Here is a 27,274-nt window from a genome sequence, read left to right as displayed (position 1 = left end):
TCAATTCCAAGCATATTCGAGCATCTTTTCGTGACAAAATATTGCGCTTAAAACGGGCACGTCTTTTTATCCAAAAATGAAATACTGCCCCTAGAGTCTTAAGAGAAAGTTCTTGTGTTCCTTCCTTATAATCCTTTTGTAGGTTCCAGTAGGCTTGTAGACACCACTGTTTGCAGCTCTCTCTCATCAACTTCCCTGTGAAAACCACAAAAGAAGCAGGTTGAGAAACTGAACTAAGTGATACAGCACCTACACAGCACAATACATTTCACTACCAGTATGGTTGTAAAGATGGATTTTATCCCAGTAGATTTTATTATGATTATATTTGTTTATGCTCAGAATGACTCATTCAAGTCAGAAAAGTGAGCTTACCTATGTATGTTCATCAGTGTGAACGGTGGGCCTGCATCTGGCTGGTGAGAAGTTGAATATCAGGTTCCATTCTAGTTACAGCCAGTCTCAAGCACTGATGCAAATGTTCATCTGTCAATCTTGATCTCATCGGGGTTTTCAGCAGTTTCATGCGAGAAAAGGTTTTCTCGCAGATATACGTGCTGCCAAAAACTGTGGACATTTTCATTGCGTGTTTTTTGATGTTTGGATATGTGTCGTTTGGGAGGGCGGCATAGAAGTCAATGAGACTGTTGGGCTTGAATGAGTCTTTCAGAACATCACAGTTCTGTAACTCAGCCAACTCAAACTGATATGAAGGATGGGCTTCATCAATGTCGGCAACAAAGGGGTTCTGAAAAAGACGGATTTCTTTTGCATGAAAATGTAGTTCACTGAATCGCACACCGAACTCCGCCTTCAGCATTTCCAGTGCTTCCACGCACTTTTCAGCTGGGAACGGGACCGCTGGGTTCTCTGTCGACAGGTTTTGGGTAGCAGGAAGATGGACGAAGTTGCGCTTTTTCACTTGTTCCAAAAGCAGCGCTAATTTCACCTCAAATGCTTTTATGTGTGAATACATGTCGCAAATTAGTTTCCCCTCGCCTTGTAGCTGCAAGTTAAGGCTGTTAAGTATTTCTGTCACGTCTGTTAAAAATGCGAGGTGCCATTTCCATTCTGGGTCGATCAGCTCTGGGACCGTTTTGTCTTTTAAATGAAGAAATGCGTTAATTTCGGGTAGCAGCTCGTAAAACGCCTCAAAACTCTGCCCGGCTCAGCCATCGGACCTCTGTGTAGTACAGCACATCTCCGTGCGTAGACTCCAGTTCAGACAGGAATTCTTGGAACTGCCTGTGTTTAAGTCCCTTTGCTCTGATGAAGTTTATGCACGACACCACAACCTTCATTACAGAATCCCACTTCAACACTTTGCAGCACAGTGCTTGCTGGTGAATTAGGCAGTGGACTCGTAGCGGGGCGGTGAGACCCCTTTTTTCCAACTCCCGGTTCATGCGTCCTATTAGACCGCGAGTTTCGCCCACCATGCTAGGAGCCCCGTCAGTCGTGATGCTAGCTAGCTTTGACCAGTCCAGGTCCAACTTCTCCATGGTTTGGCACAATTTGTCAAAAATATCCTCTCCCGTTGTAGTCCCTTTGAGACTTTGGAGGGCTGCCAGCTCCTCGCATATCTCTAACTCCACGAATAAAAATGAGCAGTTGCGCTGTGTCTTGCACGTCCGTGCTCTCATCCAGTGCTAATGAAAAAAAGTCAAATTCTTTCGTCTTCTGCTGCAGCTGGGCATATACATTACTCCCGATTTCTTCAACGCGTCTGGTGATTGTACTCGCCGACAGACTTACGGCATTAAATGCATCTTTCTTCTCGGGACACACCTCCTCCGCGACAGCATCCATACATTTCTTAACAAACTCTCCGTCAGTGAAAGGCTTACCGCTTCTTGCTATCAGTTTAGCAACCCGAAAGCTGGCCCGAACGGATGCCTGGTTCAGCTGAGCTTGGCGTACAAATGTATTCTGCTGAGATAGTAGTCCACTTTTTAGCTTTGAGAGTTTGTCTGCTCGTATTTGGCCTTGCAAGCTATCGTACTTGTCTTTGTGACGGGATTCATAGTGTCGGCGAAGATTGTATTCTTTGAATACCGCCACAGTCTCTTGACAGATGAGACAAACAGCCTTTTCTTTGCATTGAACAAAAAAAAATAGTTTGTCCACTGCAGGTTAAATACCCTGCATTCTGAATCAATTTTTCTCTTACCTAACCTTTTCGCCATTATTCCGTTCTCTCTTTGACAGGGCCGGGCCTAGGATTTTTTTTCTGGAGGCCAAATAAGAAAAAAATTCGATAGCGTCTCTGGTATTGTTCAGAGGGCCGGGCCAAATGTGCTGACGGGCCGTATCCGGCCCGCGGGCCTGTAGTTTGGTGACCACTGGTCTAACCAGACACCTAAGTATTTGTAGTTATCCACATATTCTAAGTCGGTGCCGTCCAGAGTAGTGATGCTGGACGGGCGGGCAGGTGCGGGCAGTGATCGGTTGAAGGGCATGTATTTAGTTTTACTTGCATTTAAGACCAGTTGGAGGCAACGGAAGGAGAGTTGTACGGCATTGAAGCTTGTCTGGAGGTTAGTTAAAACAGTGTCCAAAGAAGGGCCAGAAGTATACAGAATGGTGTTGTCTGCGTAGAGGTGGATCAGAGAATCACCAGCAGCAAGAGTGACATCATTGATGTATACAGAGAAGAGAGTCGGCCCGAGAATTGAACCCTGTGGCACCCCCATAGAGACTGCAAGATGTCCGGACAACAAGCTCTCCGATTTGACACACTGAACTCTATCAGAGAAGTAGTTGGTGAACCAGGCGAGGCAATCATTTGAGAAACCAAGGCTGTTGAGTCTGCTGATAAGAATGTGGTGATTGACAGAGTCGAAAGCCTTGGCCAGATCGATGAATACGGCTGCACAGTAATGTCTCTTATCGATGGCAGTTATATCATTTAGGCATAATGTACAGACAAAGGTATGGTAGGATGTGAATACAGTGGGGGTAAACCTGTGCATAGAGTGACGATGAAAGAGATATTGTCTCTAGAAATAGCATTTAAACCAGGTGGTCATCGCATGTGTGGTAGGTGGAACTAAAGTGTTAATTAAGGCGTATCGAGCAGGGCTACAGGCTCTACAGTGAAATAAGGCAATATTCACTAACCAAAACAGCAATGGACAAGGAATATTGACGTTAGCGGGAGTCCAGTGAGTGTCTTCAGGCAGCTAGCAAGTTAGCAGAGGGACCTTGGAGGGATGTTGCGACGAACGAAAGTCTGTTGTGGCCCCCCCGTGCTATTACGTTGGCAGACAGATCAGCAGGGCTCCGTGTGGAAAAACCAGGCCAATTGGCAAAATAGGTATGGTGGCCAAAGCATTTGTCCGATGTGCATGCTAACGGATGGGCATTCAGGGGACGATGCGACGGCGGAGCCAGTTGAGAAAACCCCCTCAGGCAAATCACGTCAGTGGTCCAGTCGTGATGGGTCGCCGGGGGTCCGGGTCTGTTGGCAAAACAGGTATTGTAGCCCAGGGAGTGGCTGATGTGCTTCTTTGGCTAGCTGGGAGATGGGTCTGGCAGGGCTAGCTCCAGGCTAATTGGTTCTTGCTTTGGGACAGGGACGTTAGCCAGGAGTGGCCACTCGGATAGCAGCTAGCTACCTGCGATGATTCATGTGAAGAATTTTCTTTTAAAAAAGGTTCAGAGGTTGCGGTAGGAATTCGGAGATATGGAGAAAAAATAAGTCCGATTTGCTCTGGTTTGAGTTGCGTTGTGCAGTTGTCCGTGCTAGAGGTAGCTGATGACCGCTAGCAGTGGCTATCTGACTACTAGCTAGTTAGCTGACTTGCTTCTGTTGGGGTTCCGGTTCAGAAGACGGATCAGCAGGGCTCCGTGTGGTAAACCAGGCTAATTGGCAAACTAGGTATAGTGGCCAAAGAATTTGTCCGATGGGCCTCTTAAGCCAACAGTTCGACGTGCTACAGACAGCTAGCTGGCCGCGGCTAGCTAGTAGCCAGTTAGCTGGTAGCCAGTTAGCTGGCTAGCTTTTGATGGGAGTTCTGGTTCTTAAGTATTAAAATAGCAGATCCGTACCACATTGGGTGAGGCGGGTTGCAGGAGAGTATATTTATAGTCCGTAGATGGAAAGTGATATTAAAAAATATATGAAAAAACTCAAGGAAAAACGATGTTTACAAGGGACAGGAAGGGACAAGACAAAAACACATCTGACTGCTACGCAATCTTGGAACATGACAGAGATGGGTGGGGCTTTAGAGGGTGTGAACGATGCTGAATGGGTGTAGACAAAAAAGAGAGCTCTCCAGCACATGTATCAAAACATTAATGGGCGATTTTCTCAAAAGTGAGGTTACAAGTTGATTAACTTTCAAAGCAGAATTACTTTCCCTTTGTTCCTCAACTGTAGTGTATGATGCACCATTTTCTAGCTCTGAGACTTTTATCCAATGTATAAAACAACATTTCAAATGTTGCTATATAGGACCAAATCCAGGTGGTTGGTCACAAATGTGGGGCAGGCACAACATCATAAAAAATAATGACAAGGGTTTGAGTGAGAGGACTAACTGGTGTCTCCAAGTGGCCACATACACCTCTCCAAAGTGGGCACAGTTCCTAAGAAATGTCAAAGCACTTTAATAACTCAAAGAGTCTTCAACTAGAAAGGTGCTTTTTTGAGCTGTCCTAGCTGTGCCGTTGAGAAACTAGAGCAAACACACAGTTTTTTGGTTTGAAACACAAACCTGCATCCCCGCCATAACATTTTACAGTTGTTGTTTACACAATCCAAAAACGGTCCACTGTAAATCTCAATCTGGGTCAGATGGACATCATTTGAAAGCCTGTTATATTGCCAATATGACTAGCTAAATTATAAACTATGCAATTCAGGGAAACGGATCATAATTTTGGTGACCATAAAAAGGAGTCATGAGTGCATTCAGGTGCATGTGCCACAATGAAGAGCAACCAGCTGTTCCGGACGACTGTGTGATCACTTTTAAACAGGTTAACATTCACAAGGCCACAGTGCCCGAGGGACTAACAGAACCCATAATCAGAGTATGCGCTAACCAGCTGGCAAGTGTCTTCATTGACATTTTCAAACTCTCCCTGATCCCATCTGTAATACCTACTGGCACTCCTGACTGGCAATGCACAAACAATGCTTAAACATATATAAACAATATAGTTATAGAGATAAACTCAAAATACCAACATGTGAGAAAAACTGTACTTTATTAATGTTTCAATGGAACCAACCAAAATAATTTATTGATTTAATTAAAAATCAATGTCCTCCAAATCAAGGTTTTACAATTAATGGCGCCCTTGAAGATTCTTGTAAATAACATCTACCAAAATTAAACCACAAATTAAATTCCACATATTTAAGTGTATCTAAAGTCTCAAGGAACCATATTGAGCCATTACATCACTTTCTGTTTCACTAGGGTATAAAAATGAGGTAACACACACATGCAATATCCTTTTGTCATCCAACACCATGAAGAAAACAAACAAACTGGCAGTTCAAAAGAGACAGATGTCATAGACCTTCATAAATCTGGCAATGGCTTCAAGAAGATCCACAAACAATTGAATATACCACTGAGCACTGTCAGGGAAATTATTAGAAAATTCAAAAGATATGGGAACAGTTGAAAACCTCACGGGTAGAGGACGCAAATGCATTTTGCCCCCAAGGATAGGGAGGAGGATGGTGAGAGAAGCAACAAAATCCCCAATTAATACTGAAAGAATTGCAGGCCTTGGTGGCATCTTGGGGTCACCAGGTTTCAAAAAGCACCATCAGAAGCCACCTCCACAGGCTCTTTGGAAGGGTTGCCAGAAGAAAGCCCTTTTTTGACCCCAAGACACAGACGCAAGCGCTTGGAGTTTGCCAAACGTCATTTAAATTATGACTGGAAAAAGGTGCTCTGGTCAGATGAGAATTTTGGTCAGATACAGCATCGGCATGTTTGGCGTCGAAACAGAGATGCATACAAGGAGAGGCACCTCATACCGACGGTGTAATATGGAGGGGGGTCAGTGATGTTTTGGAGCTGTTTTAATTCCAGAGGTCCAGTGGCACGCACTGGTTAAGATTGATGGCATAATGAATTCTACCAAGTATCAGGCAATTTTGGCTGACAATCTGGTTGCCTCTGCCAGAAGGCTGGGACTTGGCCGTAGGTGGACTTTCCAACAAGACAATGACCCGAAACATACCTCAAGATCCACACAGAAATGGTTCTGTGACAACAAAATCAATGTTCTGCCATGGCCATCTCAGTCGCTGGACCTCAATCCAATCGAAAACCTGTGGGCTGAGTGGAAGAGGGCAGTTGATAAGCGCAAACCCAAGAAAGTGAAGGATCTGCATAGAGGAATGGTCCAAAATCCCTCCAAATGTGTTCCTTAACCTTGTCAAACATTACAGGAAAAGACTCCATGCTGTTATTCTTGCCAGAGGTGTAGTACTAAATGAGTACTAAATGAGTAGTGCCAATAATTATGAAACCTTGATTTTGGTTAAATGTATTTTGTATTAAATAATTGAATGATTTTGGTTGGTTCCATTGAAACATGAATAAAGTACAGTATTTCTCACATGTTGGTATTTTGAGTTTCTCTCTGTAATTATAATGTTTATATATTTTTAATTATTGTTTGTGCATTGCCAGTCAGGGGTGCCAGTAATTTTGGAGCCCACTGTACATGTGCCCACACCACCATAGTCCCTGTGCCCAAGAACGCCAAGATACTGTCTAAATGACTAAATTGCCCTATTGCACTTACATCTGTAGCCATGAAATGCTTTGAAAGGTTGGTAATGGCTAGGGCTGTAGCGGTCACAAAATTTTGCCAGTCGGTGATTGCAAATTACTGTCGGTCTCAAGGTAAATGACCGTTCATTTTTTATCTTTTTTACCCCCTTTTCTCCCCAATTTCATGGTATCCAATTGTTAGTTGTTACTGTCTTGTCTCATCGCTACAACTCCCATACGGGCTCGGGAGAGACAAAGGTCGAGAGCCATGCGCCCTCCGAAACACAACCCAACCAAGCCGCACTGCTTCTTAACAGCGTGCATCCAAACCGGAAGCCAGCCGCACCAATGTGTCCGAGGAAACACCGTACACCTAGCGACCTGGTCAGCGTGCACTGCGCCTGGCCCGCCACAGGAGTCGCTAGTGCACGATGAGACAAGGATATCCCTACCAGCCAAACCCTCCCTAACCCGGACGACGCTAGGCCAATTGTGCGTCGCCCCATGGACCTCCCAGTCGCGGCCGGCTGCGACAGAGCCATAGACCACTGCGCCACACATTTAGCATCTCCTGGCTTCCATACAAGCCACTGATGCTGACCTTTGGAACAACTACATTTTTAAAAGTATAATAAATCCATGTAATATAGCCTACACCTTTACAATAAATCCATTCTTTATTTTAGACAGGTCTAAATAAAAATCAACCATGTTTGAAAATATCCGGACTTCTGGGACTGCTCAAAGACAGGACTGGTAACCCTCAGATTGTGCCTCTAACCTGCTCACATTAAACAAGCGTTGATGAAGACCGCGCACCCTGAGTAGTCAACGACATGGGTATTTTGTCTCCGATTCAAAAAGTTGTCTGGGACAGGTAAATAAGGGCCAAAATCATGTTGTGTACATCTGGCTTAATATTAAAGAGCGTGTGAATTTTCTCAGCTTTTTGTTAAAAATCGTGCAAAATTTCAACGTCCTGCTACTCATGCCAGGAATATAGTATATGCATATGATTCGTATGTGTGGATAGAAAAAAACCTGAAGTTTCTAGAACTGGTTGAATCATGTCTGTGACTATAACAGAATGTGTGTAGCAGGCAAAACCCAAAGGAAAACAGTTCACAAAAAAACAAAACAAAATATCCCTACGCCAGTTCTCTGTATTGTCTATGGCAAGGGAAAATAGATAGCGCCCAGTTTACAGTTCCTACAGCTTCCACACGATGTCGCCAGTGTTGGGAATTGGGTTGAAGTTAATCCTTGGTGAAATGAGGAATAGGCACTTCCTGTCATCGGGTACACCGGGGGAAGTTATGAAAGAGAGAATATCGACCATGATTTCAAGACTTGCTGCTATTGAATACAGATCGCCCCGTGATCAATTTGATAGATTATTAACGTTTACTAATACCTAAAGTTGGATTACAAAAGTAGTTTTGTCAAAGTTTATAGGCAACTTTTTTAATTAAAAAAAATGACGTTGCGTTTTGGAAAGCTGTTTTTTCCTGGATCAGACGGGCTTCATAAATGGACATTTTGGGTATACATGGACGGATTTAATCGAAAAAAAGACCCAATTGTGATGTTAAAGATAGGGCTGACTTCTGCCCCCTTTGGAGGAATTGCGTGCCCATAGTAAACAGAAAAAAATCTGTCCAAAATTGCTAATATATGCATATAATAATTATTATTGAATAGAAAACTCTAAAGCTTCTAAAACCGTTCAAAATATGTCTGTATGTAAAGCAGAACTCTCAGGGCAGCCATTCTCCCAAACTCTCTCTTGTCATCAGAAAAGTTGGCCCAACTTTGACGTCATCGCCCCCACCCTTCCCAAGCAGCTACAGACCTGGGAACAGTTTCTACGTCTTCAGCGCGATGTCTGCTTTCAATGGGGCTTGTCATTGTGAGAATCGCGCGCCCACGAGACTTTTGGCGGGCTGAAACCTTCGGGTCACGCGAAAAAACATGTACTTTCATGCGCGCGGACGCTCCAGAGCTCTCTTTCTTCCAGGATTGACCAAACGATGTCGGTGTTTCTGTTCGTGCTAAGGATTGTTTTCCACGTTTATAACATGCTAAAGCTTGATTCTGCATTTAGTTTGACCAGTTTAGTCGACATATAATATGTAATTTTGAAGTTTTGGTGCGCATCCACAAGAATTTTGGCTGCATTTCAACCGGAATTTGTCGCGTTTGATAACCTAAAGACAGACTTCAAAACCAAACGCTGTTTTTGGTAAGTATAACTCCTTCCAGGTCTTCTGACCGAAGAACATCAAAGGTAAGGGAATATTTATGTGGTAAATTTGGGTTTCTGTGGACTCCAAGATAGAGGAGACATAATGCTAATTTCTGAGCGCCGTCTCATATAGCCTAGTGAACGAATTCTGTAATGTTAAAAATAAATGTAACACAGCAGTTGCATTAAGAATAAGTGTATCTTTCTATCTATATGTAGAACATGTATATTTAGTCAAAGTTTATGATGTGTATTGCTTGTTATCTGACGGAGCTATCATCATTTCTCCGGACATTTGAGTAGCATTTTTTAAACATGGCGTCATTGTAAACAGAGATTTATGGATATAAATGGCATATTATTGAAAAAAAACATAAATGTACTGTGTAACATGTTCTATTACTGTCATCTGATGAAGATTTTCAAAAGGTTAGTGAATTATTTTTCTTTTAATCCTGCGTTTGTTGATTGCATATTTTGTTCAACTTGGCTATTCAAATTAGCTGTGTCTTCGGTGGTGGTTTGACATAAATATGTTTTCGCCGTAAAACATTTTAGAAATCTGACTTGCTGGGTAGATGAACAAGGTGTTTATCTTTCATTTGAGCTATTGGACTTGTTAATGTGTGGAGGTTAAATATTTCTAAGAATATTTTTGCATTCCATGCGCCACCGTTCCAGCTGAACGTGGGAGGGGTAGTTCCCAAAATGGGAACCGTACCCCTTAACAGGATTTATGGGACATATTGGAGTGCCAACAAAGAAGCTCGTCAAAAGGTTATGAATGTTTTATATTTTATTTCTGCGTTTTGTGTAGCGCCGGCTACGCTAATTCTTTTGTTTTACGTCCCCTTCAGGTATTTCGGGGGGTTGCATGCTATCAGATAATAGCTTCTCATGCTTTCGCCGAAAAGCATTTTAAAAATCTGACATGTTGGCTAGATTCACAACGAGTGTAGCTTTAATTGAGTACCCTGCATGTGTGTTTTAATGAAAGTTTGAGTTTTATCGAGTACTATTAGTTGTCACTCTGAAATTTCCCCTGATGTTGATCCCTGTACAGGGACAGCAGCCATAACAAGTTAACGTCGTGGCCAAAAGTTGAGAATGACATAAAAAATTAATTTTCAAAGTCTGCTGTCTCAGTTTGTATGATGGCAATTTGCATATACTTCAGAATGTTATGAAAAGTGATCAGATGAATTGCAAAGTCCCTCTTTGCCATGCAAAGGAACTGAATCCCCCAAAATATTTCCACTGCATTTCAGCCCTGCCACAAAAGGACCAGCGTGATTGTTGACGAGGACAAGGCTGGAGTTCACTCTGTCATGCTGATTGAGTTCGAATAACAGACTGGAAGCTTCAAAAGGAGGGTGGTGATTGGAAACATTGTTCTTCCTCTGTCAACCATGGTTACCTGCAAGGAAACACGTGCCGTCATCATTGCTTTGCACAAAAAGGGCTTCACAGGCAAGGATATTGCTGCCAGTAAGATTGCACCTAAATCAACCATTTATCGGATTATCAAGAACTTCAAGGAGAGTGGTTCAATTCTTGTGAAGAAGGCTTCAGGGCGCCCAAGAAAGTCCAGCAAGCGCCAGGACCGTCTCCTAAAGTTGATTCAGCTGCGGGATCGGGGCACCACCAGTACAGAGCTTGCTCAGGAATGGCAGCAGGCAGGTGCGAGTGCATCTGCACGCACAGTGAGGCAATGACCTGGTGTCAAGAAGGGCAGCAAAGAAGCCACTTCTCTCCAGGAAAAACATCAGGGACAGACTGATATTCTGCAAAAGGTACAGATTTTGGACTGCTGAGGACTAGGGTACAGTCATTTTCGCTGATGAATCCCCTTTCCGATTGTTTGGGGCATCTGGAAAAAAGCTTGTCCGGAGAAGACAAGGTGAGCGCTACCATCAGTCCTGTGTCATGCCAACAGTAAAGCATCCTGAGACCATTCATGTATGGGGTTGCTTTTCAGCCAAGGGAGTGGGTTCACTCACAATTTTGCCTAAGAACACAGCCATGAATAAAGAATGGTACCAACACATCCTCCGAGAGCAACTTCTCCCAACCATCCAGGAACAGTTTGGTGACGAACAATGCCTTTTCCAGCATGATGGAGCACCTTGCCATAAGGAAAAAGTGATAATTAAGTGGCTCGGGGAACAAAACGTTGATATTTTGGGTCCATGGCCAGGAAACTCCCCACACCTTAATCCCATTGAGAACTTGTGGTCAATCCTCAACAGGCAGGTGGACAAACAAAAACCCACAAATTCTGACAAACTCCAAGCATTGATTATGCAAGAATAGGCTGCCATCAGTCCGGATGTGGCCCAGAAGTTAATTGACAGCATGCCAGGGCGAATTGCAGAGGTCTTGAAAAAGAAGGGTCAACACTGCAAATATTGACTCTTTGCATCAACTTCATGTAATTGTCAATAAAAGCCTTTGACACTTATGAAATGCTTGTAATTATACTTCAGTATTCCATAGTAACATCTGACAAAAATATCTAAAGACACGTATGGCCACGACTGTACATACTAACATGCGTATGAACGTATGGAGACCGATCCATAGTCCCTCCCACCCAATTTCATTGTGGGGGAAGAATCATTTTTGGGGTCCAGTCTCCAAATTAGAGAATATTTCTAGTCAAACTTTCAAGCTTAAAAGTCCCTATCTAACTAGGCAAGTCAGTTAACAAATTCTTATTTACAATGACAGCCTACCCCGGCCAAACACTCCCCTAACCTGGACAACGCTGGGCCAATTGTGCGCTGCCCCATGGGATACAGCCCAGGATCGAACCAGGGTCTGTAGTGACTCCTCTAGCACTGAGATGCAGTGCCTTAGACCACTGCCCCACTCGGGAGCCGCAAAAATACTTATCAGATCTAGATGGGGATTCCTAAACACTTCTTGGGTAGTCTAGAACAGTCCAATGACTTCACTGGTTGAAATGGTTGAATATAAAATCAAACTAGAGAAAATTACTTAATGTGGGTATAAGCTAAAATTCTTTCTAACCTAACCACTTTGGCTGACAGTAAATTTACTTGCGTTGGGGTGAGGATTATTAGGGCCACATTCAGTAAGCAAACATTGTGGATTGTTGCAAATAGAAATGTCATGAATAGAGCGGACATGATTCTACATATCAGGCATGTTTGTTGTACGTGAGATATCTCTATCTGAACTTTCTACAAAGTTGTGCCCAACCCAAATTGTTTTCAGCAATTTAGACATCCTGGCTGATTGGCTGGCTAATCCCACAGGGACCGACCATTGGCTAAAAGAAGGGCAACTCTAGGTTAGAGTTGTGAAATCGTTCCTTTGTGCGATGGACATACTGCTGAAACTCCCAAGCCTAGTCAAAAATAAAAGAGGATCTTGTGCTTGGCCCAGAGCTTTAAATGTGTCCTTATTTATATCCTCAGCTGTCTCCTTCATTGGAGAAAAAAAAATACCAATGCATTCTTCGGCTGGAAATATCCTGCTCTTAACCACAGATATGTTCAATCTGACTGGCTTTGGGGTGCTGGAGCACAGTAGGGCCTACACACCCACCTACCGCTTTAGACTTCCACACAGCGGGCAGACATTTTTCTTTCCTTTGTCAGAGGTGGCTACTGGCTGGCTGGGTTTGTTTGTTTGGAGTCTGTTTACCTATGTGACGGCCTGACCTCATCTAGAATGTTCTCGTACTAAAAATCAAATCAAATTTGATTTTTGTCATGTGCTTAGTAAACAATAGGTGTAGACTAACGCAGAGAGAAAAAGTTGTAGAAAAATAATAACATGAGAAGCTAGGGAAGAATAACCTGGATGATGACAGATAATGGCACCTTCAGACCTATAGTATTGGGTTAGGGTCAGGCTTGGGTTTAAGTCCTATTAGAAATCGTTGCAGATAGAAATATCACAAATAGAGCTGACACGATTCCTTATTCTCCATATCAGAGAGGCATGATATTTCTATCTGAACATTCATTCAAATACTTCAGAAGTCACAAAACTGCAAATCCCGGCCACCTGGCACTCCAGACAGGATAAAGAAAAAACAAAGAGTATTAGAAATATTTCAAATAGTATTTTAGCCCAGGTCTGGTCAAATGGGAAGACCCTTTATTTGAAACGGTTGCTAATACACTAAAGAGGTGTAACATGTCATTGTAAATCCCACTAAACTATAATTTCAAACAGTCCGGAGGTGAGTTAAATCCCTTTAATAAAGACCACCCTCTTGTCAGTAGCATTCAGGAACCCTGATTAAGCACATGCAACTGCTGAGCATGCTGCTAAGAGTGTGAGTCTTCAAATACAAAAACAACCATAAGTGGTGGAGAAGGCCACGGCTCGACACGGCTTCCTTTCCTCGTCTCCTTTCATTCACCACAACTGACGGTGAAAAGCCTGGGTAGCTTTTCAAACTTAACGACTTGCTCTTTGCAGGATAAGCCAGATTACTACTGTAATGCAAACAGGGTGTAAACAGGGCTTTATGAATTAAATTTGATTGATTGATTGGACTGCTTTCAGATCAGTGCTGATCCAGAAAGAAAGTAAACCAGGAGAAGACACGAGGAAAGGAAGCTATGTCAGACTTTTGGGACGTAACCTACAAAAAGCAGGAAATCGAAAAAGAAAGAGCCACTCACTGCTCCCGCCCGTGCCAACCGTGTTAATACTCCCAGGCACCGAGGAGGACGGGTAGAGTGCCAGGTGCCCGCCATTCTCACACCCTCCATGCCCCTGCTGCTGTTGGTGCCAACCACTGCCCAATCCCGAGTCCCTGGACCCCTGCCAGCCGTTGAGCCTATCATCCGAGCCGTAGCGCTGGTGGTGGTACAGCTGACCCAGGTGGCTCGCTGAGGAACTCCAACTGGACCCCGACAAGGAGTGTGTCGAGGGGGGCGTTTGATGGAGTGAGGCCGGGGCGGGAGGTGGCCGTTCCAAAGAGTCACCCCGGGCAGCGGCGCGCTCCTCCAGATGGTTGAGCCAGAGGGCGAGGGCGGCGCGGTCGTCCAGCGAGGTGGCCGGGTGGATGAGGGCGTAGGAGAGGAGCTGCCGTGACTCTTCGAGGTGGCGGCCATGGTCGATGGTGTGCGCCAGGATGCGGGGGAGGAGGCGCATGTACTCGCCCTTGGCTTCGACGTTGCCCGGCTTGAGCAGGGGCAGGTGGGTGAGGACCAGGGAGATGACGCGCTCCTTGGGCTCGCCCTGCCACTGGCTGATCACCACTGGGAGAGGAAGAGAGGAGGGGAGTGGAGAGAAAAAAAAAGAGAGAGGAAGGGTTAGTACAAAAATCTACAGTACTTTGCATTTTGCAGATCGCAACGTGTGTGAGACTATCCCTTATCCAGCAAGTCAGAACATCAATTCTGTTCCACACAATATATTTCGGTAGAAATGTTCTGTAATTGCCTTCGCACTGGGCTGAGTGAGGCCCGGGATAGACCCATGGTGTTTGTATTAGCTTGTTCTCTCTAAGGAAAGAGGCAGGGTGGATTTGGCCTTCGGTTCGACAGAACTCCAGGCAAAGCCACTCTCTCTTCACATTCCAACAGATTCTCAACTTATCCCCAACATATTATGGGAGCTGGAAGAAAACAAAGTATTCAGGTATTCCCAAACAATTATGTTGTGGGAGCTCTTGCTTGTAGGAAATCCAGATGCCTTCCCCAACCTTAAACAGGACTTGACAGGAACATAAAATAATCAATAACCTGTTTACAACCACACATGATGGTGGGCAGACGGAGAAAGCAAGGGGTGGATGGAAGAACGAGAGGCGATAAAGGACAAGATCGATTACGAGGTGTAGCTTTTTATTTTCCTCTTTTGTTAAAATCGCCACATTCAAATTCTTTAAAAGTGCATCCCCTCCTTCCTCTAAGTAATCACGGGTTAGAAATTAATGGACAGGTGAAAGCCATGTAGAGTTCACTTGTCCAATCATGCCTAAATCAGTGATAACATCAAGGAAGAATGGACAATAAAAGGAATATCTAGAAGTCGAGAGTGGGTGGGTAGGTAGTTAATTGAGCCCTAGGCAGTGTGGTTACTATACCTACCCTGTGAGGTGGAGCCTATTGTTGTCTCAGCACTGCAGCCGTGAGAAGCATGAGTCTCAGAAACATTGCGTCATTCCTATCAGATTGGACAGAGGCTATACATACGTCCGGGTCAAAGCTGTGGGGCTCAGGCCTGACCGCCACCGAGAATAGAGACTGTATTGTAAGAGTAGAGGGTTAACTTCCTGTTTAGGGATCGGGATGTGTGCATGTTTGTTTGACCCTTTACGTCATTGGTCAAACATAACAGGCCGGGCAGATGTAGGCTACTGTAGTCCTCATCTCTAATTCTGATACATGACGAGAGGGAATAGATAAATACTAAATATATCTAAATAATAAATGATAGAATAATACTACAGTACACAGTATTCTCCAGACGTCACAGCTTTGTCACAGAAACAAAGGTTCTGTCCCAAATGGCACTCTATTCCCTATATAGTGTATTACTTTTGACTAGGGCCCATAGGTCAAAAGTAGAGCACTATATAGGGAGTAGGGTGCCATTTGGGACATGTCCTGAGTACAGAGGCTTGTTTAGGAACGAGGCAAGGCTAACTCCTTGTTTAGAAAGCACACAGATGTCACCTAAATGGGGACCACAGGCAGGCGGCTCTGTGGCTGGCCTATGTTTAAGTGTCCCCTTCAGTAGCTAGGGCTTTTTTTTTGGCACTGCCATTTTTAAAGTTCACGCGCCCTGACGGCAAGAGAGAGAGGAGGTAGAAAGGGAGAGAAGGAAGAAGACAGAGGGAAAGAGGAGAAAGGGAGGCAAGGAAATGAAGGAAAGGAAAGGAGGAAAGGAGAGAGTGTGCGAGAGAAAAAGAGAGCAAAAAGAAAAAGAGAGCAACAAAATAGTGGAAAAGAGAGAGGGAGTGAGCGTGAGAGGACGATGTGATCTTTTCAATCAGAACACATGTACGCTACAACCATGCCCAGGGATAAAACACTCAAACCTGAGTCTACACTGCTTGCTTCAGGACCAAGTAAAGATTTCACCTTTATTTAACCGGGTTGGCTAGTTGAGAACAAGTTCTCATTTACAACTGCGACCTGGCCAAGATAAAGCATAGCAGTGTGAACAGACAACACAGAGTTACACATGAAGTAAACAATAAACAAGTCAATAACACAGTAGGAAAAAAAAGAGTATATACATTGTGTGCAAAAGGCATGAGGTAGGCGAAGAATTACAATTTAGCAGATTAACACTGGAGTGATAAATGATCAGAAGGTAATGTGCAGGTGGTGTGTAAAAGAGCAGAAAAGTACAAATAAAAACAGTATGGGGATGAGGTAGGTAAATTGGGTGGGCTATTTACCGATGGACTATGTACAGCTGCAGCGATCGGTTAGCTGCTCAGATAGCAGATGTTTAAAGTTGGTGAGGGAGATAAAAGTCTCCAACTTCAACGATTTTTGCAATTCGTACCAGTCACAGGCAGCAGAGAACTGGAAGGAAAGGCGGCCAAATTAGGTATTGGTTTTAGGGATGATCAGTGAGATACACCTGCTGGAGCGCGTGCTACGGGTGGGTGTTGCCATCGTGACCAGTGAACTGAGAAAAGGCGGAGCTTTACCTAGCATGGACTTGTAGATGACCTGGAGCCAGTGGGTCTGGCGATGAATATGTAGCGAGGGCCAGGCGACTAGAGCATACAGGTCGCAGTGGTGGGTGGTATAAGGTGCTTTAGTAACAAAACGGATGGCACTGTGATAAACTGCATCCAGTTTGCTGAGTAGAGTATTAGAAGCTATTTTGTAGATGACATCGCCGAAGTCGAGGATCGGTAGGATAGTCAGTTTTACTAGGGTAAGTTTGGCGGCGTGAGTGAAGGAGGCTTTGTTGCGAAATAGAAAGCCGATTCTAGATTTGATTTTGGATTGGAGATGTTTGATATAAGTCTGGAAGGAAAGCTTACAGTCTAGCCAGACACCTAGGTACTTATAGATGTCCACATATTCTAGGTCGGAACCATCCAGGGTGGTGATGCTAGTCAGGCGTGCGGGTGCAGGCAGCAAACGGTTGAAAAGCATGCATTTGGTTTTACTAGCGTTTAAAGGTTGTTTGGAGGTTAGATAGCACAGTGTCCAAGGAAGGGCCAGAAGTATACAGAATGGTCTCGTCTGCGTAGAGGTGGACCAGGGAATCGCCCGTAGCAAGCGCAACATCATTGATATATACAGAGAAAAGAGTCAGCCCGAGAATTGAACCCTGTGGCACCCCCATAGAGACTGCTAGAGGACCAGACAACATGCCCTCCGATTTGACACACTGAACTCTGTCTGCAAAGTAGTTGGTGAACCAGGCAAGGCAGTCATTAGAAAAACCGAGGCTACGGAGCCTGCCGATAAGAATATGGTGATTGACAGAGTCGAAATATAGGGATGTTATCTCTGGAAGAAGGAGCACCAGCATGTATTCAAGACCATCTACAGTATCTGCAGGTGTCAACAAAAGGGCAGGGGGCGGCAAGTAGTCTAGTGGTTAGAGTGTTGGACTAGTAACCGAAAGGTTGCTGGATCAAATCCCGAGCTGCCATGGTCAAATCTGTCGTTCTGCCCCTGAACAAGGCAGCTAACCCACTGTTCCCCGGTAGGCTGTCATTGTAAATAATAATTTGTTCTTAACTGACTTGCCTAGTTAAATAAAAGGTTACATTTTAAAAATATATAAATAACCAGGGAATGAGAAGATGTAGGTGTATTTTCCCATAGAGTGGTGCCCCAGTGCTGTACCTACTACCTATGGCTGGACTAAAGGCCCAGTTTATCTCGTAATCAAGTCCTCATGACCCCCTGTAACGCCCCTCGAGTGAGTGCGCACTTGACTTGGCCTGAGCTCCCCCTCCCCCTTTATTGCTTTCACTATCCACTGACTCTCCAATCCTACGGTCGCTCTATCAGTCTACTATGCTCCTCCACTCCCTGTCTTTTCATCCTTCTTTACTTGGCCTTCCTCTCCCTCCACCTTCCCTTTCTCATCCACTCCCCCCTCTTTCGCTTTCTCTCTCTCTAAGGGGCTTTAGTTGTGCATGAGAGCAGCAGGCAGCTAACACAATAGCCTACTCATCTCTGGGATTCTCACTTCCTCACTCCCCCTTCACTTCTTCCCTGCATTCACATACAGATGACATCCAAAAACAGCTTGAGACCACAAGTCTTCCTCCGTCTAAGTGTCACTTTTCTTCATCTATTCCTTGCCTGTCCAGGAAGAAGAGCGACATTGATCACACTTCATTGAAATGGGATTATGTTACGTGCATCTTTGAACGGGTATCCATTCATCTTGTGCTGTGAGACACACACACAATCAACAATGTAGAATACAAAAGTCCTGAGTGCGCACGCACCGACCACACACACACACACACACACTCTCCTCTCCTGCATCTACACTGATCTGAAAACACAGGACAGGTGAAAAGCAATATGGAAACCGCCCTCTGGGAATTTTCTTACACATCATCATTACAGTTACAGAAAGGTAAGAAGACGAAACTCAAATACCACTAGAGATGAACCCCCGGGGGTTGGAAAGAACAAGAGTCAACAACAGCTGGACGAGTCTCAGTGGATGAGAACGCTTCCTTTACAAAAGAGGGGGAAATAAGGAGAAAGAGAAACCTGCCCAGACATTGCCTGTCAAGAGGTCAGTTTACAGCGGTCAGAGGTCAAAGTGTGGTCACTAGGCTAGGGAAACAAGCCACGAGTGAACCCAGAGGAATGCAACAAGGAGAGAGTTTTGAAGTCTGTGGCAGACTTCTCCTCTGCTTTCCTCCTCCCTCTATCCCCACCCTTGCTGACCCCTCAGGGTAGTGTTAACCTCATCCAAGTCCAGCAGAAAAAGGGAGAGAGAAGAAAAAATAAATTAAAAAGCAGAGCAGACACTTGAGGGGCTGTAGAAGTAGAAAGGAAACAGTGAGATGCCGCTCCTTACCTCCCCTCACTGGGCCTGAGTCATCGCTCCCTCAGTCTCTCCCATTCCTAGTCAATTTTGTCTCTCCCGCTGAAAGATGTCAGTCTCTGAGTTTCTCACTCTCTAATAGCTCCCTCTGTGCTCTCCAACCTAACTCTGAGGGTATGGTGACTGGCCTTAACAGAGGGAGAGGTCATTTCTGGGAACAGTATCTCCAAGCCCCCCCGTCCAGTCAAAGGATTACCCTCCTTCAGTCAGCCGGACTTGGGCCTGTTCTCTCAACTAGACAATGCAGTGTTGCCTGGTGAACTCCATGTGGCACCCCGGCCCAGCAAACAAAACACTTTTTCCGCTGTCGCAGAGGGTGTGGCTTTCTAAAATTCCTGCATTGGGCCATATTTGGTTTCTTTCTCTTCAGAAAGAAACCACATTTTCTCCCCAAAATACGATAAAAGAATTGTGATACAAAAATTATGCTAAATGAACATAGGGGAACAGGGTGTCATTTGGACCAGCAGCCATGGCACTCATCAAAAAGGGTGCGTCCTTCGCTCAGTGTATAAATACAGCCGTGTTTTTCCACTTGGGTCACTTTGCAGAGGCATGTGGTTCTCGCACTTCCTGAGCTCAGCCCAACTGTCTCCCTGCAAGTCTGGTGCCACAAACCCCACGGATGATACAGAAGAGACAGTTATCAACCATAGAAATAAAAAAATCTGGGTTAGAGGTTCCAAGCTCTTTCTTTGGATTAGATTCCTATGAAACCAAGCCCTCATACAGGTCACCACAGGAAGGAAAAGGTTTGTCATCACCACCAACACCGTAGATCATTTTACTTGCCGGCAGAGTAGAAATGACAAAGAGACAGACAACTCTAAACAAAATAGACTCTTCAAGCCCACTCCAAAATAAATGGATGCCTATAGATAGGGAGGTCTCTGCTTTAAGAAGGATTACAAAAATGAACTTAGGAGTTTTCAAATGGTCGTCATGGCAGTGGGAAGCCAGGTTGTAGGCTAGGCTACGTCACAATAAAAAATTAAAAAAACATCCCGCACTGTATGTCAGTCTGACCTGGCTTCACCATCACATGGTCCAACTTCGCTCAAGCTGCCTGAGCTGTGACAAATGACACATCTTGCAGTGGTTGGCTGTCCTTCATAGACAAGCCACAGCTTTGGTTTGTGAACTCACACAGAGACAGACACAGGGCACACACATACACACGAGAAAGACACAGGGAGAGGTATAACATCGAAAGAGAGAGAGAGAGGTGGTCACTGGGTCCATGCCAAACCCATTACATAGCCAACTAACTGTTCACAGGAAGTGTCCCCTTTGAATTAAATCAAACTTTGAGACATCAAATGACAGAGGGTTGGATGCAAATCCAGCAGCTCGGGAAGCATAACTTCTGTACAGATACAAGACAGACAACCACTTCTTCATCTATTGTCCATCCAGGTGTAGGAATTATGTCGAGTCACCGTGGAAAATTAGTTACACAAGTGATTTTTATAATTGGCTGAGATGACACACACACACACACAGGGAGAGACTGTCAGACACATGATTCCCCTTGTTCTAAAAATAGTTCTGGTCAACATCACACACAGTCCCAACAACGCCGGGCGGGAGAGAGATAACACCCTATTTATACGAGACCAGAAGAGCACATCAACCCGAAAAACATCCAGCCAGCCACCACACATTGCGTGCACACCAAACACTCCATACGGCCCCCAAAAATGCCATTATTAGCCCGCCACTCCCCCACCACAATGCTTTGGGCCACCATCAACCCAGCGCTGCCTGTTTTCCGTCTGAAGTTTACCTCATGGCTGAGTTTAGAGCCAGGTTTATGGGGCCTAACCCTACGGCCCTGTATTTATCCTGTCAGCAAAACAAACAGGTCCCGGGGCCCTCTCCGTGCCCGCCACGCTACCGGGGGCATTTTTAGAGTGTTGAGTCAATAGGGGGCGACTCGTTCCATTCAACACAGCCTATTCCTGTAACATTTGCCTTCACAACGTGAGGTTTAGCCTTTAGCCGCAGTTACACTACATGGCCAAAAGTATATGGACAAACCTGCAAATTAATGGATTCTGCTTTTTTTCAGCCACACCAGTTTTAAAAATATTTTTTTTACCTTTATTTAACTAGGCAAGTCAGTTAAGAACAAATTCTTATTTTCAATGACTGCCTAGGAACAGTGGGTTAACTGCCTGTTCAGGGGCAGAACGACAGATTTGTACCTTGTCAGCTCGGGGGTTTGAACTTGCAACCTTCCGGTTACTAGTCCAACGCTCTAACCACTAGGCTACACTGCCGCCCCAAGCACACCACCAGGCAATCTCCACAGACAAACATAAGTAACAGAATGGCCCGTACCGAAGACCTCAGTGACTTTCAACGTGGCACTGTCATAGGATGCCACTTTTACAACTCTGGGATTCTCACTTCCTCCCTCCCCCTTCACTTCACTTCCTCTCTGTATTCACATATAGATGACATCCAAAAACAGCTTGAGACCACAAGTCTTCCTCCCTCTAAGTGTCACTTTTCTTCATCTAGTCCTTGCCTGTCCGGGAAGAAGAGCGACATTGATCACACTTCATTGAAATGGGATTATGTTACGTGCATCTTTGAACGGGTATCCATTCATCTTGTGCTGTGAGACACACACACAAAATCAACAATGTAGAATACAAAAGTCCTGAGTGCGCTCGCACGCTCACATACTCTCCTCGTCTCCTCTCCTGCATCTACACTGATCTGAAAACACAGGACAGGTGAAAAGCAATATGGAAAACACCCTCTGGGAATTTGCTTACACATCATCATTACAGTTACAGTACAAAGGTAAGAAGACGAGACTCGAATACCACTAGAGATGAACCCCCGGGGGTTGGGTCTCAGTTTAGCCTTTAGCCGCAGTTACACTACATGGCCAAAAGTATATGGACAAACTTTCATATTAATGGATTCTTCTTTTTCAGCCACACCCGTTGCTGTCAGGTGTATAAAATAGAGCACACCACAAGGCAATCTCCATAGACAAACATTAGTAGCAGAATGGCCCGTACCGAAGAGCTCAGTGACTTTCAACGTGGCACTGTCATAGAATGTCACTTTTCCAACAAGTCAGTTTGTCAGATTTTTGCCCTGCTAGAGCTGCCCCGGTTCAACTGTAAGTGCGGTTATTGTGAAGTGGAAGCCTAAGACCACCATGCGCAACGCCAAGTGTCGGCTGGAGTGGTGTAAAGCTCACCACCATTGGACTCTGGAGCAGCTATCTGGAGAGATGTATCATGCTTCACCAACTGGCTTTGGCGGATGCCAGGAGAACGCAACCTGCCCCAATGCATAGTGCCAACTGCAAAGTTTAGTGCAGGAGGAATAATGGTCTGGGGCTGTTTTTCATAGTTCGGGCTAGGCCTTTTAGTTCCAATGATGGGAACCCTTTCCTGTTTCAGCATGACAATGCCCCCGTGCATAAAGCGAGGTCCATACAAAAATGGTTTGTTTCGAGATCGGTGTGGAAGAACTTGTACTGGCTTGCACAGAGCCCTGACCTCAACCCAATCAAACACTTTTGGGATGATTTGGAACGCCAACTGCAAGCCAGGCCTAATCGCCCAATATCAGTGGCCAACATCACTAATGCTCTTGTGGCTGAATGGAAGCAAGTCACTGCAGCAATGTTCCAATGTTCTAGTGGAAAGCCTTCCCAGGAGAGTGGAGGCTGTTATAGCAGCAAGGGGGGGACCAACTCCATATTAATGCCAATGATTTTGGAATGAGATGTTTGACGAGCAGATGTCCACATACTTTTGTCATGTAGAGTAGCTCCCTCAGAAAAGCTTGCTCAAAAGACTAACAGGAGGAGTTCGGAAGTTTAATCGAGCCAACAGACTGAGAGAAAGGGGGAAAAGCAATGGATAGTGGCCCAGAAAGAAAAATAGTCCTAATAATTTGGTGGGTGCTTATATATTTGTCCTATTTCACAAAACATTATTTTTTTTTTCATATACCAACTCTGCCTGAGACACCCTCGCAGAGTGGGGTCACGGCCAAATGGGTTGGTCTGTACTTTTACCCACACGGAGAGAGAAAAAAAACAATACTGTGTTGGGCCATGGCAAGAGACCCACTGTGCCACCTACACCCACGACCAACAACTCAACAGGATTTTCCAGGAGTGGAAAAGTAACGGGACGAAGGAGGGTAAAACTTACAAATTGTCAACTTTGGAAAAGGCAATTCAGAATGAGACGAAAGACCAAGAAGGGGGGTTGGAAGCCTTCTACAAAAGAAGGAAAGAAAGACGAGATGGGGGAATGAAAGAAGAAAATAGGGAAAAAGGTTTCCCACCCATATCCCTCCCTTCCCGAATGGACTCTCCATCTCAGCAGTGAGGAATGCGCTGGCATACCACAGGTCCTAGCTGAAGAATGCAGTTATCGAGCAGGGCCAGAGCTGATGCTATATCCCCAAACCAGAGCTGATTAGACAGAGGTTCTCTTTGAAATCTACCCCCCCCACACATACACTTGCTCCAGCCCTCTGTAGCCCCAGCCCCTACCATAACAACCAAACAACTTATAATATGTTCCACAGAATGGAGAGGGAGAGAAAGAAGAAAAGTGGGGGAGAGAGAGAGTAGGCTATGGGGAAGGAAAAAATTGAGGTACTACCCATGTCCCAATACAAATAGAAGGCTTCCTCTCATTCTCCACCATTGACACATGTACCTGAAAAGACTGGATAAGTCACTACAATCTAACTTCCACCAGAAAGTTTGTTCCATATCAGTGGTTGTTGGGAGGAAAAGGGACAAGGGAGGGAAACTAACATACACCAGTATGTAGGGACAAAGCCAATGTACAGTACCAGTCAAAAGTTTGGACACACCTACTCATTCAAGGGTTTTTCTTTATTTTTTACCATTTTCTACATTGTAGAATAATAGTGAAGACATCAAAATGATGAAATAACACATATGGAATCATGTAGTAAGCTATGGCTGTCCCTCAAAGTCATTCTGTAGGGTCATTTAGTTCAGCTATCATCCAGCTGTGAGCCCCTGATAGTTCAGTTCGAGAGAGACACAGAGAGAGAGAGCAGAGAGGAGACACCAGCGCAAATGGACTGGGCTGACTCCGTTTCTAAGTATAGCAGCAGACAGGGCTGGCTTCCCGAAAGTATACTGAGCTGACACGCTAACTTGGGGGTGAGGTTTCTCCTAAGAAAGACCAGGGCTGAGGGAGGGAGGCAGGGAGAGACGGTGTGTGTGTAGGAGTGAGCTCATCATAGGCCTCCCGCCTGGCTCACCCTCTCCACAAGCGGTGGCGGTACGCTGCAGGGCTGGGTCGACAGGCACCCACAGGCCCAAAACTCAGAGACTTGCATCGACTTGGATCCGGGTGAAAGGTGAGGTAGGAGAATGTGTGAGTGTGTGTGAGAGAGAGAGATAGGAGACGTAAAGAGGGCAAAAAAAAAACACAATGAAAGAGGTTAAAAAAAGGGCCGGAGAGAGAAAGGAAGCAGGAGGGATGGAAAGAGAGTGAACAACAAAGAAAGAAAAAAAGTAAGCGAAAGAAAGAGGAAGAGAGAGTACAACAGAGAGAGAAAAGACTTAAAGACCTGGCCTGCAGCACTTCTAAAGAGCCAGCCAGCTAGGCAGGAAGAACTGTACTTTAGTGACCAGGATCCCTTGCTAGGCTAATCTGAAGGCTTCAGCCCCTGACACAGAGGTAATGAGCAGACAGACAGAGCCCTGTCTCGAGCTCACACAGAGAGGAGAGGGAAGGAAAAAGGAGAGTGAGACCATGTGTGAAAGAGGAAGACATTGTGAGACAGAATAGGAAGAGATTTATTTGTACAATTTTATAGTAAGAACAATACAATTTAACATAGCTGAATAAAATAGAAAGGATATTATTCCCCAAACGATTTCAAAAGGGGGTGCACATTCTGTGTTGAGCGGTTAACAAAATAAACATGTCCTCCTTTATGCTTAATTTTGAGTTATTTATGCAATTTTAGTTATGTTGTGATTACTAATACATTCTAAGGCTGCATGATGCGACTAAGAATCATGCTAGCCCCCCAAAATATTTTTTTCTCCGATCACGGATAATTAAAAAAAAAAAGTCATAATCGTCTCCAGAAAATTGCCCATTTGTTACGATACTCGTTTAGTCCGACGACTCGGCACACCTCTAGAAGCTACCATAGCATATTTGCCAGCTTTAGCTAGTCAAGGTTAACGTTCTAGTAAAATTGTGAGTTATTCGTGCTTGTCATTCGTGCTTGCATGATTCTTCATCATGTCAGTCAAGTGAGGTGTTACGTGTTCTAATTAACTCAACTGGCTAGTCTGCCTGTCTGTAAAGAGAAGTGTTCAGATTGGATAGAGTGAAGCTATATATTTCTGTCCACTTCCTTCATAATTTCATCCGATTGCTGCTGCCTCTTGTTAGCCTGCTACTATGATAGATCAAATAGCAAACTTGTCTGCCTGCTGTATAGGTTAGGACACAGACACATTGGGGAAGCTACCAAATCAAATCAAATTTTATTTGTCACATACACATGGTTAGCAGATGTTAATGCGAGTGTAGCGAAATGCTTGTGCTTCTAGTTCCGACAATGCAGTAATAACCAACAAGTAATCTAACTAACAATTCCAAAACTACTGCTAGTGATACATGTATTACATAAAGATGCAGTAGATGATATAGAGTACAGTATAAACGTATACATATGAGATGAATAATGTAGGGTATGTAAACATTATATTAGGTAGCATTGTTTAAAGTGGCTAGTGTTATATTTTACATCATTTCCCAATTCCCATTATTAAAGTGGCTGGAGTTGAGTCAGTGTGTTGGCAGCAGCCACTCAATGTTAGTGGTGGCTGTTTAACAGTCTGATGGCCTTGAGATAGAAGCTGTTTTTCAGTCTCTCGGTCCCAGCTTTGATGCACCTGTACTGACCTCGCCTTCTGGATGATAGCGGGGTGAACAGGCAGTGGTTCGGGTGGTTGATGTCCTTGATGATCTTTATGGCCTTCCTGTGACATCGGGTGGTGTAGGTGTCCTGGAGGGCAGGTAGTTTGCCCCCGGTGATGCGTTGTGCAGACCTCACTACCCTCTGGAGAGCCTTACGGTTGTGGGCAGAGCAGTTGCCGTACCAGGCAGTGATACAGCCCGCCAGGATGCTCTCGATTGTGCATCTGTAGAAGTTTGTGAGTGCTTTTGGTGTCAAGCCAAATTTCTTCAGCCTCCTGAGGTTGAAGAGGCACTGCTGCCCTGGGTGAACAGGGAGTACAGGAGAGGGCTCAGAACGCACCCTTGTGGGGCCCCAGTGTTGAGGATCAGCGGGGTGGAGATGTTGTTGCTTACCCTCACCACCTGGGGGCGGCCCGTCAGGAAGTCCAGTACCCAGTTGCATAGGGCGGGGTCGAGACCCAGGGTCTCGAGCTTGATGACGAGCTTGGAGAGTACTATGGTGTTAAATGCTGAGCTGTAGTCGATGAACAGCATTCTCACATAGGTATTCCTCTTGTCCAGATGGGTTAGGGCAGTGTGCAGTGTGGTTGAGATTGCATCGTCTGTGGACCTATTTGGGCGGTAAGCAAATTGGAGTGGATCTAGGGTGTCAGGTAGGGTGGAGGTGATATGGTCCTTGACTAGTCTCTCAAAGCACTTCATGATGACGGAAGTGAGTGCTACGGGGCGGTAGTCGTTTAGCTCAGTTACCTTAGCTTTCTTGGGAACAGGAACAATGGTGGCCCTCTTGAAGCATGTGGGAACAGCAGACTGGGATAGGGATTGAATGAATATGTCCATGAACACACCAGCCAGCTGGTCTGCGCATGCTCTGAGGGCGCGGCTGGGGATGCCGTCTGGGCCTGCAGCCTTGCGAGGGTTAATACGTTTAAATGTTTTACTCACCTCGGCTGCAGTGAAGGAGAGGCCGCATGTTTTGGTTACAGGCCGTGTCAGTGGCACCGTATTGTCCTCAAAGCGGGCAAAAAAGTGATTTAGCCTGCCTGGGAGCAAGACATCCTGGTCCGTGACAGGGCTGGTTTTCATTTTGTAATCCGTGATTGACTGTAGACCCTGCCACATACCTCGTGTCTGAGCCGTTGAATTGAGAATTTACTTTGTCTCTATACTGACGCTTAGCTTGTTTGATTGCCTTGCGGAGGGAATAGTTACACTGTTTGTATTCGGTCATATTGCCGGTCACCTTGCCCTGATTAAAAGCAGAGGTT

The 27,274-nt window shown here is 45.0% G+C and overlaps 1 protein-coding gene across 1 annotated transcript in view; it reads right to left on the bottom strand.

The window, feature by feature from the left end:
* LOC115139092 (protein Smaug homolog 1-like) overlaps window positions 1–27,274 on the bottom strand; it is a 119,444-nt gene that overhangs the window by 60,508 nt on the left and 31,662 nt on the right. Inside the window, exon 3 of the mRNA XM_065025606.1 lies at window positions 13,659–14,240. Within this exon, the coding sequence (XP_064881678.1) occupies window positions 13,659–14,240 (582 nt within the window). The remainder of the gene's footprint in view (window positions 1–13,658; window positions 14,241–27,274) is intronic.

This window comes from Oncorhynchus nerka, linkage group LG12 (assembly GCF_034236695.1).
Source record: "Oncorhynchus nerka isolate Pitt River linkage group LG12, Oner_Uvic_2.0, whole genome shotgun sequence".
Classification (NCBI taxonomy): domain Eukaryota; kingdom Metazoa; phylum Chordata; class Actinopteri; order Salmoniformes; family Salmonidae; genus Oncorhynchus; species Oncorhynchus nerka.
Note: the sequence above shows the minus strand (reverse complement) of the source record. Positions and strands in the feature narration are given on the sequence as shown.